The sequence below is a fragment of the Vanacampus margaritifer genome, chromosome 12, assembly GCF_051991255.1.
Source record: "Vanacampus margaritifer isolate UIUO_Vmar chromosome 12, RoL_Vmar_1.0, whole genome shotgun sequence".
NCBI lineage: Eukaryota > Metazoa > Chordata > Actinopteri > Syngnathiformes > Syngnathidae > Vanacampus > Vanacampus margaritifer.
In genome coordinates, this window is record NC_135443.1 from 10,914,245 (window position 1) to 10,926,615 (window position 12,371).

The following is a 12,371-nucleotide window of genomic DNA, read 5'->3' on the forward strand; positions in this document are numbered from 1 at the left end:
CATAGAATGTGAATGGGAGACAGTGGGAAGCTCTTTATTTGTTTTAAATGTATGCCTCGGACAGATCATTGTTACATAAACCCCCCAGAGAGACTGAGCATCCGCTGGGCGGGGAAAAAAGCCCAGCATTTATCCAGTGACCATCCAGTTTTGCGCAGTGGAACAACCCACACTACGAAACAGCGTTCAACTGTGTAAATAAGTGCCGTGGAACTACAGGGACGAATTAGAAGGAAGTTGCGTTAGTTGTGATAAGTAACTGATTCTGAACAGAAAATGAAGGTATTATAGCGCATAAATTGTGCACACAGCAGTGCATGTTTCCTCACTTTATTTTTTTCAGCGGGGGGGCATTCAGGGGAAGCTGAGCTTTCCTTTGCAGTCTTCGATCAATTGCTACTGATGCAAAAGTGGGTGGCGGTTTGTCAATATGTGCCCTGCAAATGACTGGTGACCAGAATTGGCACAAGCTCACCCATGACCTTTGTGAATAAAAGATGCACATGCCATTTATGGCCAGCGTGCAGGAAAAATCGTAAATGTTCCCGTCTAATCAGTCATTCACAGTTAAGATCCACATGAGGGGCTCCTTCACTAACGCCTCCATGCGAAAAACAGTGCACACACTATGAAGCTCTGTTCTAAGACTCGGGTGGAAATATTTGGTCTATGCTTTCTTTGGCTCTGGTGGCCCTTGGACTGCAGTCTAAAGTGACAAATTCATCTTAGACAGGAAAAGTGAGGTACACGACTGGTTCTCTGGTTTGTTGGACAAATAGTAAATACAGTGTTTGTACAAGCAGAAGGTGAGTCATTGGTTGGAAAATTTCAGGGTCACAGGTAGTGAGTCTCTTTGACTGGCATGAAAAGCTGCAGTCACTACCTTGTTTTAAGTTAATGACTCATTTAATGCCTAAATAAAGTCTTTATTGACTGAAATAAAGCACACTAGGATGTTTTGTTGATGTAGCGTACACTACATTTACGGTACTAGCATTTAGTCACAATTTCCTCTCTGTTGAAACATGAAAATAGCCCATTCATGTTGAATACACAGCCATAAAACAGAGACATGGAGCTCAGAGTCAAACATATGTCAAATATTTGTACTGGATTTCATAAAACATTGGTATTTCCTGGAATTTTGTGTCCAAAGATCTTTGGCATCCCCACAGAAATTCTTCTGAAACGTTACACAACACACTACAGCGTTGTGGCGACGGCTTCTTTTTAAAAGCAAAGGCAGCTTGCTTGGGGTCCATTCTGAAGAAGCCTGTCATCAAGTCAGTGATGTGCCGTTGCCGGTGTAAAAATAGTAATTACATTGACAGCAAAGGTTTTCATTACTCAAGCATTGGAGGTTGCATTCCTGTTCAAACTTTTTTTTTTTTTTTTGCACAAATGCTGGGATTTTCCAATGGCTTGGCCTGTCGTCTGTGATGACACAGGTTTTCAGTAACATCTGGTTCTAGGACTGATTCAGTGAGATGGTTGTGGCTGTTTATGGATAACTTAAAGGATCTTTGAGGATTCCGACAGTTTTGTCACAATGACCCGGTCAGTGTATAAAAACTTGGGGGTTTTGTTGATTATTTGCACATGAAATATGCTTCCTATCACAAGCACGGGGGATCTTGTTTTATTTCTTCAGAAGCATGGCGGGAGCATATGTGCGGACACATAATGAAAGGACTTTTGAGCTACTGCTGAGGTGGTCGTCGGGGCTCAAGAGACCACCGTTCAGCCCTTCTGCCCTTATACGCTGTTGCTTTAACACTGTTGAGTCAACATGTCTTGACCGTGACTGGATCGACGGAAAGGATGCGTCTATCGCTCAGCATTGAACAAAGTTTGCTTTTAGGTTTTATTTGTGTCCTTTACTACCCCCCATGGCTCTACATTTTGGCTGGTGGATAGTGCGACTTAACCAAGGCTCTTCCTCCCTCACTTGAAACAGCTGATTTATGTCTGGTCCAGGACACTTGTGCACTGTGGCTGGAATGCAGAGAATGTCAAAGACCCCTCCTCTGCATGTCCCTCTACATGCAAACAAATGGTGCAGGCGCCGGCCGAAGACCCACCGGTGCTCCCACTGCAGGGCAAGGAGGCAGAATGTAAGGAATGCTAGAGGACAGAAAATAAATCCATTCTGTCCTTCTGTCAATCTCTACTCGGTATGTTTCTAATTTCCCTTTTGTGCTTCTTGTTTTTCCAACTTATAATTTGTAATTGTGGCACATTGTCAGAGAAATAAAGTGGGCAAGATCAGAAAAAAAATATTTTATTTGTGTTAAAATTCAAAAACACAATATGCATAATACTCTGTCATAAAAAAAAAAGGCAGGTCAATGAAAAAAACGAAATCAAAGAGTGCTTTGTTAAACCCACAAAAACCAAACAGTGTTTGACACTCGAATCTGAAAAAGAAAAACAAGAAGAATATTTATAAAATCCTCTCGCCCAAAGTCAGCTGGGATCGGCTCCAGCACACCCGCGACCCTAGTGAGGATAAGCAGTACAGGAAATGGATGGATGGATGAAGTTTAAAGGCACAATACTGTAACTCAGTACTATACATGCATATGAACATGCCAGCATGGCCAAAAAAAAAAAAAAAAAAACACTCCATAGAAGCCAAAATAGTTATATGTTTTGATAATGAAAACATAGGCAGCTCTGTCTAACGCAGCTCACATAATCCTTTTGTTCCCTCCTGGCTAGAAGTTGATCATTTGATCATTCCCTTTCTCCTCTAAGGGCCTCCGTGTAGCTCAAGGCCTGCTTTTCACTGCGGGTTTATCCATTATGTTGAGCACATCATCCAGGATGGATGGGCCCAGATCGAGTTCAAGGGAGAGCAGTGACCCTGTGATTCGGGTGAGGGACTCCTGTGATGTGCTCTTCTCATTGGAAAACTCAAAGTCCAAATCACAGATGCGGCCTTCCTCCACCCCACTGTCTCTATCCGCCCACTCGCCATTGCACCTGGAGAGCTCCTGCTTGAATTCCAGGTTAATGTTTTTGCGAAAAGGTCCTAAATCGTTGCTCTTGTCGGTGAGACTACTACAAATTTTGGTCTTGTAGTCCTCTTTTGCAAAACTTTCAATGCTGCCGCTGCTCGTGTTGCTGTGAAGGCTTCCGTTAGCTTTGTAGCTGGTGTTGCTGTGACCATTGATGTAATAAGTCGATTGCTTCTCAATCCTGTCCTCCGTTATGTTCGTCTTGGTAACTGCTTTAGACCTGGGCTTTTTCATGTTCTCCAGGAGATCCAGAAGGACGTCAGGCTTTGACTGGATGTCTCTGAAGGGAGGAGAGGGCTTGTTACTGTAGTTGTCCATTGAGCGCAGCAAAGCATCCATCGGCAAGATCTCCACGTCCTCAATACTGTCGGGTTTCACTGGGGTCGTAGGTCCCATTATGTCCCCTAGCGGTTGTGGGGGCATCGAGAATACCGTCGAGGAGATCATGGGTAAGGTAAGAGCCTGACAGCCGCCAATGGTTGGGAGTGAGATGGCGTTCTTCAGAACAGGAGACGGGGTCTCTGCAAAGGTAGCGTCGCCTGTACTGTTTGCTCGCAGAAACTCACTTTGGACGCCGTACTGAGGTTGGAAATCTCCCTTCCCTGGTAAGAGTTCATACTTGCCTTGGAGGAAGGACATGTCTCCAAAGGCATCCCTCTGTCCGCCTCTGCCGATGTGAATGGTGTGCCGAAAATCACCTAGCGGAGGACTGATCATGTCTGGTGACAAGATATCGCGCAGGCGGCATTTTTTCCCTTTCTTACTGTTGGTGGGTTTCAGGTATATCGGCGCTTTGGCTGGCATGGCTGTGACTTCAGGGCTCAGGAAGTAGTAGGAGTAACTCTCTAACTTGCGGATTACAGATCCTCAAGGAGAATCTTGAGTTACATTCTTAGTATTACGTTGTCCGGCGGCAGTCTTTGGATAACTGTTGAGCACCAAACGGGCGATGGGACTCCGATGAGCTGAAAGCAGAGAAGCACGAGACCGTCAGCACTTTTTTCAACTCTGACAATTTCAAGTTTCTTATACTTCTTATACACACAGTGTTTTGAAGTCTGTCAATTTTATATTTAATGCAGATAAATTACTAAATAGCTAGATTCATTTTTAGACATAAACCATCTGGTACTTTTTTGTAGAGATGGGAAAATGAAGCCTCATGAAGCCTCATGAAGCACGTTTACTATTTTTTTTACTCCTCTAGATGGTGCTCTTGGTTCAAATATAAAGGCTAGTGCAATGAAAATGTATTACATTTCCACTGCCTTTTTAAACCAATAGTGCCATCTAGAGGAGTCAAAAAATATCACAAGTGCTTCATGAGGCTTCATTTTCCCATCACTACTTTTTTGTAGTAATTGTCTTTTTATGTAACTGCCTGGTGTCCTCTTCCTGCCTAGACTGGCGCATAACACTTTTTTTTTTGTTATCAGCCTGTGTCAAAGTTATACATGAGTCCCATCAACCCTCAAGAGGCATGAAAATGTTGATTTACCATCTTTAAATCAATGAGCTGAAAGCAGAGAAGCACGAGACCGTCAGCACTTTTTTCAACTCTGACAATTTCAAGTTTCTTATACTTCTTATACACACAGTGTTTTGAAGTCTGTCAATTTTATATTTAATGCAGATAAATTACTAAATAGCTAGATTCATTTTTAGACATAAACCATCTGGTACTTTTTTGTAGAGATGGGAAAATGAAGCCTCATGAAGCCTCATGAAGCACGTTTACTATTTTTTTTACTCCTCTAGATGGTGCTCTTGGTTCAAATATAAAGGCTAGTGCATTGAAAATGTATTACATTTCCACTGCCTTTTTAAACCAATAGTGCCATCTAGAGGAGTCAAAAAATATCACAAGTGCTTCATGAGGCTTCATTTTCCCATCACTACTTTTTTGTAGTAATTGTCTTTTTATGTAACTGCCTGGTGTCCTCTTCCTGCCTAGACTGGCGCATAACACTTTTTTTTTTGTTATCAGCCTGTGTCAAAGTTATACATGAGTCCCATCAACCCTCAAGAGGCATGAAAATGTTGATTTACCATCTTTAAATCAATGAGCTGAAAGCAGAGAAGCACGAGACCGTCAGCACTTTTTTCAACTCTGACAATTTCAAGTTTCTTATACTTCTTATACACACTGTGTTTTGAACTCTGTCAATTTTATATTTAATGCAGAGAAATTACTAAATAGCTAGATTCATTTTTAGACATAAACCATCTGGTACTTTTTTGTAGAGATGGGAAAATGAAGCCTCATGAAGCCTCATGAAGCTCTTTTACTATTTTTTTTACTCCTCTAGATGGTGCTCTTGGTTCAAATATAAAGGCTAGTGCAATGAAAATGTATTACATTTCCACTGCCTTTTTAAACCAATAGTGCCATCTAGAGGAGTCAAAAAATATCACAAGTGCTTCATGAGGCTTCATTTTCCCATCACTACTTTTTTGTAGTAATTGTCTTTTTATGTAACTGCCTGGTGTCCTCTTCCTGCCTAGACTGGCGCATAACTTTTTTTTTTGTTATCAGCCTGTTTCAAAGTTATACATGAGTCCCATCAACCCTCAAGAGGCATGAAAATGTTGATTTACCATCTTTACATTACAGACAGTACAACAAGATACAGTCAAAGAAATACACTCTGGATCCTGAAAGAAAGAATAAACATTTCATTTCTCAACTTGAATCCACTGATCTTAAAAGCCTGAAAGAACAGAGGAGGATGAGCTCTTTTCACGTGAGCCTCCTTTGGTCTGCCGCGTTGTGGATGTGCTAATGTAGAACAGCTGCCTGACAGATTGGGAGAGGGGTTGTAAAGGGGGACTTTAATAGGATCAGTGGAGGGCACCCTGCTATGGAGAAAGCGCTACTGCGCAGGCACGCACAAGATAGAGAAGAGCTGAGGGAAAAAAAAGGTTAAAGGGTTTTAGGGGGATTGGAGAGAGCCATATAATAAGGCCAAGTGGATTTTAAGAAAGAAGGTGATGCAGATTTGTGAAGCGATTTAGCTTTGATAAGCACAAGATTGACTTGAAATGAAAAGGTGCAAACCCCATCAGGAGGAGTCAACATTATTAAGGGCGTACTACATTTGATGAAGTTACTGATTGCTTTCTGCCTTCGCTGGGTCTTTTCCATTAACAAACAAACCAGAGAATGTCACCACAAGCTTCGTTTTGGAAAGAACTCTGTAAAAAAAAAAAAAGAAGAAGCTGAGGGCACATTTGGTTTGGCCAATAAAGCAAGACATTGTTAAGACAAAATACTGGAGCGAAGAAACGGGTATTCTCTCCGTCTCTCGCTCTCTTTGTGTGCATGCGTGCGTGCGATGAGTGGCAATCGGGAGATCTTGCCCATTTATAGACATTTACTTATGAGGTTGACAGTACATCACAAAAAACAGTCAGGTCTAGTTGAATCAAAAAGACATAAGGTAAGGAAAGAAAAATCCACATTCCTGCTCCATTGCACGCCACAGACATTCTGGATCAACCTTATCAAAGACACTTTTGGCAGGCTATGTTTATTCAGCATACACATTAGTGCGGAGCCAGAGAGACCGGCACTCCCTGAGACTCGAAACTGCTGCTCTGACAGCATTTTTTTTTTTTTTACACGGATTCCAGTGTTTCCTAGAAGTGTTGTGGAAAGTGTCCCTATAGTGGTAAGAAATTTGCACTTCGGGGAAGGCCAGTTTGGTTGAAAGCTTCCCCATGCTAAGGCTTTACTGTAGATGTAGTCATGGTAAACACTGTGGGGTGAACAACAACACAGTGCTCAATGGTTCTTGTATATTGGAGTACTTGTGTGACATGCCTGACTGCACTTGTGACTGATAGCAGTTTTGAATGTACGCCATGTGAGAGGTAGAGCGTGTTTGTTTGCCCATAGTTACGTACAAACACAAATCGGAGCGGGAGGGACAAGAGGAGTCTTAATGAAAAAGTGAGCATGATCTGTAACTTGTTCAGTTCAAACTTTCCATTCATATTTTCATTCTCATTCTCACGGTGTTCCTACCCACTCTCCCTATTGTCTTCTGTGGCCTCAGGCCTATTACACAGATAAAGATAATTGAGCTCCATTTGTCTTAATTTTGTTTCTTCTCCACCAACAACAGCAAACGACTGACTATTTTATATTTTATAAGATTGTCTTGTGGTTTGAGGTGTGTTGAGAGTGAATTTGTCCATCTCAGGTGACTTTGGGTGAGAGTTGAGGTACACCCTGAGCTGGTCGCCAGCCAATCAAAGGGCACATATATGAAGAAACAGTCATTCACATTATGGACATTTAAATTGGAAGTCACCCCACCAATTTTAGTCTAAATACGGAATATATTGTTAGTGAAATATGAATTAAGCAGCAAAATCCAGCCTTTTTTATCCATCTCAGAAGGCGGCCATTTTGCCACTTGCTGCCCACTGAAGATGACATCAATGTTGCTCAGGTCTCAGGTAACAACCACTCACAGCGCTTTTTCAGAAAACAGGTGAGCTCTGATTGGTTGTTGCCTGAGCCCTGAGAAACTGTGATGTCATCTTCAGTCGACAGCAAGTGGCAAAATGGCCGCCCCCGAGATGGATAAAAATGGCTGGATTTTGCTTCATAACTCATATTCCAAAAATGTTATATTATTCATAATGTCATGTTTCGACTAATGAGGTCACATATAAGATATTATTGTCAAGAAATGTTTAAGGTTGACGTTGGTTCCACTTTAAGAGTCTTCAACAAAGCTCCTTTGCATGTTTTTTGGAATGCGGGTGGATACAAGAGTCAACCACACAACTCCACACTGGAAGAACAAAACCCGGATGTGAACCCACGATCACTGAACTGTGAGGTAAAAGTACTCCCATCAACTTTAAAATCGGCATGATCCATCTCTTTGCCTTTGAGCTTCTAATTCTAGCTACTTCTAGAATTTGTTTTTCTCTACTAGTTTGCTACCAGAGTTATAACCACAAATTACATTAAGCATAACCTTTGATTTCAAGTTTCAACTATAAAAAAAAAGTAAACCGTGTTAATGATTAATCAACAGTCGACTGCAAAAATTTAATAATAACATTTTCACTTCATATGTTGCCTACATTAATGTTGTGATCCCTAACATTTTCATTTATTTATTTTTTTTATCAAATGGAACCAAACTACTCCTCCATTCTTTATAACCCTGACTGCTCAAGTAAGTTTAGGTCCAGGGGACTAAACAATTACTACAATCTAAAAACAGCTTTCTGTGGGCTATCTCTAGTTGCAAACACCAAGCACATTGCAAGGCCTCTACCATAAAAGTCACTGTTAGCCATCAAACTCAATTACCCCTGCAAAGAACCCTGACCTCAACCCCACCAAACACCTGTGAGATGAACTAGAGCTGTAAGTAGAGCCAGGCCTTCTCTCCCAACGGCAGTGACTTCCGACCTCACAAATGTTGAACATAAATTCGGTCTCTCTGCAACAGCGAACTAACTTCATATTTAGCAAACAATTATTGGTTTTCAAGATAAAATGGCAAAATCTATGTGAACCTAAAAGGGAGAGCTTCTCTTGTGATAGTAGCCAAGGTCAACATTTGTGGCCTGTAAGAAGTCAGCTGGTGCGGTGAAAGGCTGAGGGTATGACCTTCACATCAGACATCCTGCTGCTAGCTCATTTTGGCTTTTATGGCAAACATGAGAGGAATTCCAAAAGGCCACATGCAAAGTATTTGGAAAACAATCATGCTGCTTTTGGCTACTGCTGCCAACACACAACACACCTGCATGAGGTGTGGTGAGGCAAAACTGAGCTTGCTGGAAATGATTCAAACAGTCAGAGAATCTCAAGAATCAGAGCAATGCTCGGGGTAAACAATAATTGCCTTAACTGGAACACTTCATGGCACACAAAACTTTGCAGTTCAAATGAATCTCCAGTTTTGGGAGCATTCCGATAAGTCACAAAGCCAGACCCAGATTTGCACCCTGCTTTTGGTACTTGTTCAAACAGGGTTAGTGTTGCACGTGTCGACCACTCAGAGCCAAGCAGTGCCGCCACAACAGAATGCGGTCACGGTTTTCATTTATACCTCTGGGGGGAGTTGGAATCTGACGGCACCCCTTCCTAAATATACTCGCCTAAGAATTCATCCGGCACGATAAACCAGAGTGTCATCGGGTCAGCAGTAGCTATCTGTGTGGGCACGGAGCGATCTGGAGTCGCTCCAGCCTCTTTAAATACTGAGCTTGGCTTCATCAGTCCCTGCTTGGGGACTTTGTTATTAGCACGGGGGGGGGCAGCATAAGGAGGAAGGTGTTGAAATATTTTTGGCATTTGCCGTTCAACGTGTGGCTCGTGATTTGTGAGGGCATTTGGGGGCAGGTCACGTGCACTACAAATGGGTCAGTATATTATTAGTGGTGCAACCGGTATGACAACATTGCATATTCCTGGTGGCACCACATCGAATATGAAGAGCAGCTGTTCAAAATGTGACCTGCATGTGACTTCCCTATTTGTCCAAAATAGAAGTTATGCGCCCACTAAATATCCCTCTTGAAGATAGGATTAATGTGTTGATATGGGGTTTTGTATAGCTCTAATTTGATAGTTATGGTTAATTATTGGCATATAAAAGACCAACTTTAATTACTGCCTTTGAAAGGCCGAAAGCGCGAGTTCAAGTGTAAATGGTAGCCTTAGAATAGTCTGAAGTGTTTGTTTCATAAAAAAAAAAGACTCAATTATAGGCAAAGGCTTTACTTCTGAGGCGCCTGGTGGCAATGTGAATAGCAGGGTGGAGCGTTTGTTCTGTCTATCTTGCTCCCCTTTTACCACCGGCGTCTTGTCAGTAATATACTTGGTGCGTGCTGAGCGAGAAACCCAAATCAAAGCACACAAATCGTGAAACAGAATCTTTTTCTCAATTTTCCTGTTGAATATCTCCAAACACATCTAGAGCAATAAAGAAGCCAGATCTGCTATTTACTGAAGATGCTTTAGATGTGTAGCTGTAGCACTCCTGAGCGAGCGTATCATGTTGCTCTTGGCAGTCAAGTGTTTGACTTTGAGATTTGCTGAAAAGGTACAAAAATGCACACCGGGCTCCTTACATAGAAACCTGCACGCTACAACTACATTCGCTAAGACATTCGGCAATTCAGGTCCACTCTTGTGCTCACTCACCTTCTCAGTAAATCTTGATCATCCCCAGGTAGAGGACTCTCATTGCTCTTCTGTGCTTGTCTTCAGTGGCTTCTTTAATGTCTTGAAGACGCTTGCCTTGCCTCCGGTCTCTGCCTCGGGGCTGCACTTCTGTCGACTGGGACGTCTGCCGGACAGCTGTTTTTGAATTGCTCCTCGGCTCCTATTCCTCTCCGTAGTAAGTCAAGTCTCCTCCTATACCTCCCTCACACCCTTCCTCCCTCTTCTTCCTCTCTCTCTCTCTTTCTCTCTCTCTCCCTCCCTCTCTCTAGCGACACCTGTGCATGCCTGTAGTCTCTCCTTTTCAATCCTCGGATTGTTTTACTTTATTGCTTCCCTGTGAAATGTTGAAGCTGTAGTAATCACAAGCTTTAGCCCTGCAATCTGCAACAGCACGTGCCTGTGTGCTCACTCGCCCTCATTTTTGTCTGTGTGACTGTAAGAATGCTCACATCTGATAAGAGCTTTTTCTGTATATTCACTGGGCAGCCTGCAGACAATTTGACTGGACCGGACTATTTCTTAGCATTTTTTATCCTTATCTGTTTGTCACATGCATTCTTTCCAAACTGACCACCTCCCATTTCCTGTTAGAATACTGTATTTGGCTGAATATACTGCCTTGCACAGAGGCAGACTGTTGCGACAGTGTGAGTGGACTAATTGCCGCAGAACACTGCAGCAATGCAGTATCTGCAGAGGACGTGTAGGTCATAAAGCAGCACTGTCTTCAGACAAGTGAGATATCCGCGCTGCTTTCCAGCCACATGCATGGGAAGTCAAGGAAATTATGAATTCAATGATCTGTCAAATTTTTTTTATGAGCGCGATATGAGAACAAATCTAATCACCTTGGCAACCAGTGCAACTCACAGGAAAAATCTCACAAGCTGCAGTGCTGAGTACCCCCAATGAGGCATTTTCTGCTTGTCAAGTGGTGGGCGATAAATGTCAAGGGACATAGACAATCGTAAACTAAAACCAAAACATTAAACACCAGACAAACTCAAGTCAAAAACTGACCTTTAAATAAAAAAAAAAAAAAACATTAATGTTAAGGTAAAAAAAAATACTTTGATTTTTTTTGTATTTATTGTGCAAGTGTACCTAATATTTTGACCCAAGATACATATCTGAGAAATGGTTGAGTACATGTACTCACAAAGCAGTAATGGCACTTTATTGCTTCACTGTCTTCCACAAGATGCAGTACATCCTTAAGCAAACACACTCCCTCACCTCCTCGGTGATAGAATTGCTCATTTTTTTCCCTCCCTGTTTCTTCTATATGATGCTTTGGTAAGTCTATTATGAATGACAACAACACTTGTGCGGTGACTTATGACAGACAGCAGTTGTGAATGAAGCCCTTTGTCATCGTAGTACCCATGGCCAGCACATGATCTGTAGGTGGAACAGTCAACACTGTATTCTCATTCAAACCATTATGCAGTACTTTCAAATCGGATAACACTCTACTACGCTCTTTTCATATGTTTAGTTTTTGTTCCTCAGGACGGATAGCAAACATTTCAAAGTTGAGTTCTCATGTTTTGAAAGCTTATATCTTTAAAAATGTATTTCTATTTGGGACACTGGGGTGGTTGTGAAGGATTTTTTTCTACACTTTTAGAATAAAACAGTAGAGAAATCTTGCAATTGCATACTTTTGCCAAAAAATCTGAATCATTGAAAGATCAAAGCTCTACTACTTGCTCTTTCGTAGAGTGTGTTTAGCCCAATTTGTAATAGTAAAAAACAAGAGAAGTGTCCACTCCAAGTGCATTAAAAGCAAAAACCTTTGTGGTGTCAATCACCTGCTATATTCATTTCACCATGGTACTTAGAATTAAGTAATTATTAAGAAGACATTATTAGACTCCAAGATACAATCAATAATTTTGAATTTTGGCCAAATTTTGAGAAAAGAAAATATCACTTTATCTTGGCTGGAAATGGCACACTGTAAAAAAACAAAAAACAAACAAAAAAAAAACAACACCGATTTTTTCCGGCAGCTGGGGTGCCAGAAAAATACTGTGAAATTACACTGTGTTTTTCCATAATTAAAGTACAGTTTATAACTGTAATTTTAACACTTAAAACAGTCAATTTGCAAAGAAATTATGGTATAATTTCAAATAATAATTTCA

The 12,371-nt window shown here is 41.5% G+C and overlaps 1 protein-coding gene across 1 annotated transcript; it reads right to left on the bottom strand.

Annotated features, from left to right (window-relative positions):
• Positions 1 to 2,265: 2,265 nt before the first annotated feature.
• On the bottom strand, positions 2,266 to 10,613 carry cdc42ep3 (CDC42 effector protein (Rho GTPase binding) 3). Its single transcript, XM_077581997.1, has 2 exons — positions 10,201 to 10,613; positions 2,266 to 3,985 (listed from the first exon to the last, which is right to left on the bottom strand). Exon 2 carries the CDS (start codon positions 3,822 to 3,824, stop codon positions 2,772 to 2,774), a length of 1,053 nt encoding a protein of 350 aa, XP_077438123.1. The 5' UTR covers positions 3,825 to 3,985; positions 10,201 to 10,613; the 3' UTR covers positions 2,266 to 2,771.
• Positions 10,614 to 12,371: the final 1,758 nt, after the last annotated feature.